The following is a 10,417-nucleotide window of genomic DNA, read 5'->3' as shown; positions in this document are numbered from 1 at the left end:
GTCCTCCCCAGAATCCATAGGACCGATCTCCGAAGATAGTGGATTAACCAGTTTATCTGGATTGCGACCTGGGGTATTATATCTATTTGTTTTACTCATTGCCATATTTGTTTTTGTTTTTGTAACTTTTGCTTAGTCCCATAAATAGCTCAGTTACCTCTTCTATTTAGGTTTCTTGGAGAGCTGGATCTTCAGAGCGATTATCTTATCTTTTGCTCCTAACAAAATTAAAGCAATTAAAAGAAGGAAACAAAATAAATTATACAATTTATAACAGTCAATCAAAATGTTTTTTAATATACAATTTCATATAATGATAGAACCCTGAAAACAATTTCACTTTATACTTAGATTTAATTTCACTCGATTTGGAAACCTAGCTGTAATATACATTTTAAACCTATAATCTATAATGGAATTGAATTTTAAAAACAAAAAATATACTCAATCACAAACAATTTTGAAAAATTACAACTTCATTTAAAAACTCCATACGCAACGACGAATCTTTACTAATCATGGATGAGATTCGAAGATATCGTCGAACCAACTGAACGGCATATCGACTTCTAAGCATCATTTTGATTTGTAGCTGAAAAAAAAACATCAATTAGTGCTTTTGTTTTGTTGATAATGTTAAACTTACTGTAAAGTAGACTTGCCAAAATGAGCCTCCTGGTCAATAAAATTGTGTGACATTCAGAGCCGGATTAACCATGTCATGGGCCCCTAGGCAGAGTAATTCTTGGGCCCTTTTCCGATGGTTTTTCGATATTATAAGCTCTTTTTGAGCTAGGTTAGAAGGTGTAGGTAACCTCCTGAGGAATAATCAGCTATAATCTGTCATTTTATAAATCTTAACTGAAACATTTGAAACATCTTAGACAACAGTCTGCAGTTGATATATAAATTAATAACTGTAGTAAATATATGCAGTGATATCTCAACAAAGCATATATGTATAACAACTTCATGGTTCTCAGACAATTTCGATTAACTACAAGTTATTAGAAATTATCTTGCATTCATAAGGTATAAGTATACTTACGGTTTCATTATAAAACTGGAGAGTTAAATCATACGCAAAAGTTTCAATTTTGGTTTTATTATTATGTAATAAAAGAAAGAAAAATGTTTTTTCCAAGTTAAGTTTTAATATTGACTTTTCTAATTTTTTTTGAAACAAAATCGCTTATTATGTCTTGGAAATTGACTTCATCCAGAACATCGTTTTCTATCGCCATTATTGCTAACGAATTCAATCGCTTTTGGGACATTGATGAACGCAGACAATTTTTTATAAGTTTTAGTCTTGAAAAATGACGTTCACCAGTCGCGTTAGAAATCATCAAACTTCTATATATTTTTAAGGCTATCATAACATTTGGGAACGTTGATTGGACCATTTTATCTGAAATTATTTTGAGTAACTTATCGGCATCCACAATTTTAGATTTTTCTGGTGCATCCTCTGATTGCAACATAAAAAACTTGAATTGCACCATCTCATTAGTAAACTGTGGCTCGATGTCGTCAGAATAATATTCAATGAATTTCATACATGCGTCTTTGATCTCTTGGTTCGTCTTTGTCATGAAATCTGTTAAAAATCCGAAGAGAGAATTAATTTCCTCATAGGCTTTTAATCTTCGCGATAATTCTCCGTACAGCATATCTAATATTGGCAAATACGTTTCAATTTTAAACTTTTGTTTTCCATTCAGTAAGACTTCTTCTCCACTTCCTTCATCATGATACTTTTTTCTTTTTCTAAACCTCTGATTTTCATCACTGTATTCGATGTTGGTTTTTTGGTTTGCCTGCATTTCATACTCATCAAACAATTCCCGCTGCGATGCCAAAAAATGTAAGAGCGATTTTAAAAGATCGACTGCTGTTGTAAGTTCGATGGCTGGATGTTGTAGGGATTTGCTTACTGCATTTATCCGATCCAGGATGGCATTCCAGAAAAGTGTCATTATTACATTTTCTTTTTTTTCAAATTCTTTGATTAAACAACGAGCCTCGTGAATTGTTTGTGTTGTTTGTGTTTTGTCTTCAATAATAGACTGCAAAGCTTTCTGAAAATCGAGGAAACCTTTTGATAAAGCTTTCGTTGCGTCGGCTCTAGCACACCACCTTGTAAAAGATACTTTTTTTAGAACTAATCCGTTTTCAATGTTATTTTGCATTATTCCCCAGCGATGAGTTGATGCGGAGAAAAAGTTATACAAGGTCTGCACAAATCCAAAAAAACTTATTGCACCAATGCAACACTCTGCAGCACGCACTCCCACCAAATTTAGGGAATGCGCTGCACATGGAACGTAATGTGCGAGAGGATTAATTTTTTTAATATGAGCCTGTAGGCCATTATAGCAACCTGACATATTTGAAGCGTTATCGTATGACTGCCCTCTCGCATTTTTGATGTTAATATGATATTTGTTTAAAAATTTCAAAATTGCTTCTGCTAGTTCTTCCCCTTTATGACTGGCCATTGGAATAAAGGCCAGAAAACGTTCTGCTACTTCTCCGTTTGACTTGACATATCTCAGCACTACAGTCAACTGGTCAGTATGAGAAATGTCTGGTGTGGAATCGACACTTATGGAGAAATATTTAGCTTCGATAATTTCGTTCACAATAAATTCTAAAACCCGGTTTCCCAATATTTCAATCAATTCCTCACAAATTGTTGAAGACAAATATGATGGTCTTCCTTTTCCTTTATTGCCATATTTAGCTAAATGAGCACTAAGAAAAGGATCATACTCGGCGAGTAATTCTAAAATTCCCAAATAGTTACCATTATGCTGAGAACCAAGAATTTCATCATCCCCACGAAATGGCAATCCACGAGATGATACAAATTTGATGACCGATACTAGTCTTTGTAAAATTTGTGTCCAATATTCTCTTTCTTTGTTGATGGAAATTTCCAAAGAGGTGTCAATTCGTCCATGAATACGGCGTCTACTAATAAGGGTATGAACACATTCTTGGTGTTTTGAATTATTCTCATGGGCTTGCATTCTGTCTGTCGCATTTTTCCAATCAGAAAATCCAGTTTTGAATTGCGATCCACTCTGCTCTTCACCAAAAAGAACACATGGAAAACAGAATACTTTTCCAGTAGATGGAGAATACATAAGCCACTCTCGTTTTATTTTACCACCACTTACATGTTTTCGAAAAAACATTGACTGAGAAAAAAATCTTTTGGTATCATCGTACTGTCGACTTGAAGCAGAAAAATCGCATTCAAAGTTTTGGCATTCGTATGGATCTCTTGCACACCAAAAATCTTGTATTTCGTTATTAATATTTTGCCATATTCCAATGTCATTCTGATATTCTACTCCAAGCTGTTCAATGCTTTGATTTAGTATTTGGACCTCGTCCTCGCCTCCGTCTGCACACTTCGAAGTAGATGTTTCTTTATCCTGTTGAGTCTGTTCAGAACACTCGGAAGGAAGTTCTACCGCGTTTGTATCCGAAGATTGGCCAGTAGACGTACTTGGAGAATGTTGGATCTCTGGCGATTGACGGCTGAATCCAAGTTGAAAAAGGTTGTATGTCTTCTTTAACACTTCATCTCGCTTGTTTTGTTGTTCAAGACGCTTTTTGCGTTTTTCTGAACCACTTAGGTGTTTTTTCTTAAGGCTTTCTTCAGACATTTCGTTTCTTTAAGGAAAGGGAAACAATTGTTTAAAGGTGAACCCACAACATACAAATACAAAGCACAATCATTTCGTTTTTAAGTTCACCCAATAAAAAAAAACTTGGTTACATCAATTTGTAGTTTTTACAAAATGTTGGGCATACAAAAAATAGAAACATTCCATATGTCGAGTTTTCCTTTACGCTTTATAGAAATAAGCAGTTCAATTCAAATATTAATATTTAATACCTTGATTTTTTACAAGAAAAATCTCAAGTTTTGAGATCTTAATCAAAAAGAAAAGTAAAATGAAGAACAAAATTTGATTTAAAAAAATAAAAATTGAATTAGCTATTATTTCTGAAAAGGTAAAAACAATAAATCATTTTTAAACATTTTACTTTATTTAATTTTATGCCCCAACTAAAAAAAAAACATAAACCAGGATAAAAAATATCTTGAAGTTTTTAAGAAATAAAAAAAAAATACTGTTTATCTTAGAAAATGCTTTATTATTTCTTTAATTTTAAATGAAGTTATTTTAATCAATTGCTTTCGAGATAATCGATTTCAAAGTCAAAATTTTAGAAAAAGAAGTTAAAAAAATAACACATTTACCTAATACTATTTTTGTCAAGATTGTGGATTTAAATTATGTACCTACATTCACGAAAAATATGCGACATTATCATTTATGATTTATCAACCCTTTCTTCCTGTAAGATAAGATATGTTTTATAGGTACATAACCTACACCAACTCTATGTTCATTATTTGCCCACACAGATCTCACATTTAAACAGACAAGAAACAGTTTCTATTCTCCTTACCGGACACCTAAAATGAAGAAGAAAAACAAAAAAAATAGACATTATCGCCTCTTTCTTCTTGTACGCACAAAAATCCGCACAAGAAAAAAGATACATAACCTACACCAATTCTCCAACCTGAACCCAAACGACGAAGACGAACATGCTCGAATAACTTGTTCGTGCTGGCTATTATTCGTCGTCTAGGGGCTTGTTCGCAAACGGTTCGCTGTTGGCGAACAATTTCTATGTTTTATTTATTCTTTGAAGAATAGGAGAAAATAAATGTTCGCAACAGAAACTGTTCGCCGTGTACTAGAAGGGAAACGAAAACGAACAAGTTCGGCGAATTCGGCAAAAACAATATTGCATAAAGGTGGCCATAGACGACGAACATGCTGGCCGAACATGCTCTTGCTCGCCAGATATTCGTCGTGTATGGGCTAGTTCGCAAACGGTTCGCTGTTGGCGAAACATTTCGATTTTCTCGTGTTCGTTGGTTTCAATGTTCGCCGTGTATGGCCATGTTCGAGAGCAAACCTCATTTTTGCTGTAAACTTCGTTGAGTGCACATCAAAAAATAAACACATGGCCACAGCCAGCCGCGATTTTATTGAAGAATTCATCGAATTCTTACGAAATACCCATTATCGCACATGATGTTTACTCTTTGAAGAATCGGAACGAAATGAATGTTCGCGAATAGTGTTCGCCGTGTAGGGGGAAATGAAAACGAGCATGTTCGGCGAGCATGTTCGTCGTCTATTGCCACCTTAATGCATAGCATACCCACTCATTTTGAACACACATATGTATTCACATGAAATGAAAACATTCTTGTTATGCAATTTTTTTTAATTTTATTTTAGGAATTAAAAACTTTTCACTCACAAATTTTTCAAAAGAGTTCTTGCTCCAACAAATAATAATAATTACCTATATCCTATTCCTAGGAAATTCGACATATGGAGAGTTGAAATCGAATTCCATTGTTAAAAAACTTACCTGTCGCTTACAATAGTCACAACTTTAGTTTTACTACTTTTAAATCTATAGATACTCGCTGAAATTTTTCAAGGCACTTGCTTGTTTTATATTAAAAACTTATCTCTTAAAATTAAAAAAAAAAACACATTAAATCTTTTTTTAATTAATTCACTGTGACTTCACTGCATGTAATTTAGTACAAACCACTTACCAAGCACCAACGATTAAAATATATACGTTCGAATCTAATCCGACAGAAGACGGATGCATAAACCAAGAACTTATCCCAACACATACATGATGGACTTGACGGATGTGTTTATTTTAACGGATGCAACACGAGTTCTATACTCTATAGTTTGCAGCGTTGCCAGACTTGGCAAGTCGAATCCTTTTATTTTCCATCAAAAAAGTTTGTTTTCACTTTTTGTTTTAGTTTTTTTTCCATTTTATTTCTTGGATATTTTTGTAAAATTAATGGTTTTTAAGTTTGTTTTCAATTAGTATGCCTTCACCAACAAAAATATAAAAATATTTTTGAAGATAAAATACATGTATACATAGATATGTATGTATGTAAATAATGTATTTAAAACAAAATAAAACTTAAAATAACTACAGTAGTTGGTTTATCTATTTGAACACAATAGAAGAGTTAAAAAAATTGCTTAATCTAACAGCCCTATTCTGGCAAACCTCACAAGTTATGACGACCTCACAAGGTGAGCTGAATTTGAGTTTGTGAGGTTTTGGCGTCACAAAAACTTTCGAATTTGTGATCTGCTCTGAAGGAGGTCACAACTCACAAGTTGGATTTTTCTTAGTAAGAAGTTTGTGAGAAATAAATCCTCACAAAATCAAGTTATGATCACCTTGTGGGGTTTTTGTGACTTGTGAGGTTTGCCAGAATAGGGGTGTAAATTATGTACATAATATCCATTCTTATTTTCATTTCATTTAGGTTCGTCTCCCAAAATGTATTATCCAACTGCACTTCGACCCTGTGCTAATGCGTTTTTATTTGTAACATTTGAAAATATTGTTTTTTTCTGGGGCCTTCTATGTTACTTTGTGCTACTTTCGAATCTGTTCGAAAGTTAATTTTAGTTGTACTTCCTACTAACTTTTATTAGATATTAAAACGTGAAAAAAATTTGAGCTGACTGTCGAAAATCCGAAAAAAAGGTAAAAATCTCTCATTCTGGCATCGCTGGGTTGGGCCCATTAGGATGGAATGGGGCATGGGAGTCATAATTCATTATAAACACGTATACATACACTGTTTCTTTTTTTGTTGTTCTTTTTTCTTATATTTATGGCAAGTATAAAAAATGTAATGCTGTTTTTTATTGAAGGTGCATCTCCAAAAAAATTTTTTGTTCGTATTCAGAGCGAGGGGCCCCTAACTCAAGCGGGGCCCCTAGGCAGCTGCCTAGTTTGCCTTGAGGCTAATCCGGCACTGGTGACATTGTGTTCGCATTGTTGACAACGCAGAGATCGCTTGGTCCACAAACACTTCCACTGCGAATAGAGATGGGTTAATCCGCAGGTTGGGCATGACGCTGCTGAATTTTCGTGACTATAAACAAATTAATTTTCATTATGTAAGGAAATCTCAATTAGAAGTTGACTTTTTTTGATGTTGATTTTCTGTGTGAAAATCGATGGATTCAAAACGCCGACATCGTCAGTAGTCGCCGAGAGACTGATCTGAATCTGTTTGACTTTTTGGGAATTCTTGTCGGGCCAGCCCATTCGCCTCCGAATGATTGCCACCGTTAAGCCAGTGCAATCCTGAGAAGCAAAATGAATGGATTCGTTGTAGATTTCAAATTTGAATTCACTTAATTTACAGCCAAGGCTTAAACTTTTTGGATTGGATCTATTCTTGTTTTTCTTGCGTCTCTGGTAGTACTTTTTACACCTAGAAGATGAAGATGAAGCTAGTTGACAACGATATGACTGTTTCGATACGTACTTTCAAAATTGATGGAGAAGGGCGTTAGCGGTCGACTATTGCATGGCAAAACTTTCTCTTGCATCATTGACTTGGTGGTGTTTTTGCTGATGGTTTTTCATGGTGACACCTCCACCGTCAACACCTGCGGCAGCTATTTACATTGAGAACACAATGGGCAGTATCTGTCGTTAAAAACATTAATATTATTTGTTAAGAGAAATATAATATACACAAAACTTGCCTGCAAATCAGCACCTTGTTTGATTTGTCTCCCAGATTTCTTCAAGGAAAATGTATGTTATTGGCAGTATCTAAAATGAAAAGACAGACCCCAAAATAAATCGATTATTGTTGTACCTCCTTCACTTCAATTTGACTTACTTTTTATTCAATTAAGTAAACTTGTATATCCTCTCTTCATTATAAAGATTTTTAGTCTGAAAAATATCAAATTATATTAAAAATCAGAACAATTAACAAATACTTACTCCTAAGACCCGAACCCATTGTTTTGTTTTGCAAAATTGATTGTAATTTTTGACAGGTCACAAAAATTCCATACATTTCTTTTTAAGCGCAATCCCCCATTTTGATTTTTTTTCTTTTCACCACTCACATGTATTCACCGATAGGGAATTTGAGAGAGTTCACCTCGAATAAAATTTGAGGGTGTTTCAGGTAGGACGGGTACCGGTCGGGACTCTAGATAATACTCGTATATTTCCTCTATGGGACAAACGAAGAGAAGCTTAGGTGAAAGACTAGCGGAACACGAAGCAGACGTAAGAAAGAATAAAGAGTCAACAGGGCTTTTGCAGCACATAGCGAGTTAATGATTCTATGGGGCAAATCTTTTTTCGCACTCGTACTGTAGCGAGAGTCCTAAAAGATCTTAACATACACAAATCTGCTGGTAAGATGGTATCCCCGCTATTGTTCTGAAGAGGTGATCTTCATCGCTGGCAAAACCACTGCGTAAGCTTTTTCATCTGTCCTACTCCTCAGGTCTCGTTCCGAGCGGATGGAAAACCGCATTTGTCCAGCCTATTACCAAAAAAGGCGAATCTTCCTCACTCTAATTATCGACCGATTGCACATACGTCTCTTCTTTCCAAGGTCATGGAAACGCTGGTAAATTTTCAGCTCAAGAAATATCTCGAAGACCGAGAGCTTCTTAATGACCGGCAGTAAACGGCTTTCACAGCAATAGGTCCACTGGCGATCTCATGGTTCATCTCACCGAACAGTGGAACAAATCTTTACATAGTTTTGGAGAAAGTAAGATTATTGTACTTGATATTTCAAAAGCATTTGATAGGGTTTGGCGTCAGGCTCTCTTATCGAAAATGCGTGCTTTCGGTTTGCATGAATCCCTCCTTCATTGGATTAGTAATTACCTTTCGAATCGTTCAATACAAGTTGTATTGGATGGATTCAAGTTTGAAAACCACAAAATAAATGCTGGTGTGCCCCAGGGCTCTGTTCTATCTCCAACACTCTTTCTCATTTTTATTAATAATCTCCTGTCTGCAACATCTAATCCAATACATTGTTTCGCTGACGATAGTACTCTTAGCTTTTCATATTCGTTTTCAGACTCACATCCCTCTTCTTCGGATGTGGAACTGCAACGACAAAATATGATAAGCTCATTAAATTCCGACCTAAACAGCATTGTACAATGGGGAATAAGAAACCGCGTGGAATTTAATGCTTCGAAAACGCAATGCTGTCTTGTATCGTTAAAGTGAGATATACTCATTTTGCTATTATCCATGGGTGGCACTTGCATCAATGAGACTTAACATTTCGATATTCTCTGTATGTGTTTGATTTGAGAACAATGAAGTGGTGATTCTCATCGGCTTTGTTGATCTTTTTGATGATTAAATGAAAACAGTATTCATCTGATTTGTCCCAACGTTTCGACGGTGATTGCCGTCTTCTTCAGGGGATGTCTTTATTCACATAAATGATAAAAGTGTTTATTTAATACATACGAATATTATGTAAAGCGTATTGTATTCTCTGTATGTGCATCACAAACCACCTTTTGTGGAACGATCACATACGCGATGTCGCCAAAAATTCCGCAAGATGTTTGGGTTATCTAGGGCGATGCAAGAAGTTTTTCGCCCCCTCTGATTTGGCTGTTATTTACAAGACTTATATACGTCCACAGTTTGAGTATAACTCCCATATCTGGGCTGGTGCACTTGCAACCTACTTAAGCCTATTAGAAAGCATTGAACGGAAAGCAATTAAATTTATCTGTGATAACACCATCGTACGATCATTTACGTCACTTGAACATCGTGGTAAAGTTTCTTGTCTCACCCTCTCTTACCGTTATTTTAACGGTTTATGCTCAAGAGAAATAGCCAGTTGCATTTCTCCCCTTAAACAGTTCAATCGTAATATTCGCGCTTCTAGGAATGCTCATTATTATACCCTCAAGCCAAACTTCGGTCGTACTGTCAAGTATAGAGATTCGTTCCTTAGCCGTACTACACGAATGTGGAATGTCTAACCACACTCTGTTTTTCCCAGCCATTGCAATATTCAGGAATTCAAAACTAATGTGCACCGACATCTCCTTTCAACCGCTCTCTCCTCTTCTTAGCGCTCACACCGTGTCTTTACATAATAAGTGTACTAATATCCCCTTGGTTCCTGTAGGATTCTCAATAAATTTTTGGAAATTAGGTTATTCAATCTGCTGAATTCGCCATGATGAAGTTATGTTATGGTTAATTTTATTTTTTATGCCACTTCATTAAAAAGAATTTATATTTCTAATATTTTGATGTTAGTACCAGAGAATCCCTTCAAAATCCATTTCCTAGTAGAATAGTTGATGTATTTTTTGGAAAACAGCAGAACCCTTCATTAACATCGATTTGACATGACGACATTCTCCCGCAGATAACAATTTACGGTACGGTAACTATAATGGCTGAAACTAAATACTACTCTCAAAATTAGGAAAATAGTAAA

General features: G+C 35.2%; 1 protein-coding gene across 1 annotated transcript; it reads right to left on the bottom strand.

Annotated features, from left to right (window-relative positions):
* Positions 1–1,215: 1,215 nt before the first annotated feature.
* LOC129954167 (zinc finger MYM-type protein 1-like) lies at positions 1,216–3,680 on the bottom strand. The gene is made up of 2 exons (XM_056067898.1): positions 1,355–3,680; positions 1,216–1,265 (listed from the first exon to the last, which is right to left on the bottom strand). The coding sequence occupies exons 1-2, from the start codon at positions 3,678–3,680 to the stop codon at positions 1,216–1,218; spliced, it is 2,376 nt and encodes a 791-aa protein (XP_055923873.1).
* Between the last annotated feature and the right edge of the window lie 6,737 nt (positions 3,681–10,417).

Source organism: Eupeodes corollae, chromosome 1, assembly GCF_945859685.1.
Source record: "Eupeodes corollae chromosome 1, idEupCoro1.1, whole genome shotgun sequence".
In the NCBI taxonomy this organism is placed as follows: Eukaryota; Metazoa; Arthropoda; class Insecta; order Diptera; family Syrphidae; genus Eupeodes; species Eupeodes corollae.
Note: the sequence above shows the minus strand (reverse complement) of the source record. Positions and strands in the feature narration are given on the sequence as shown.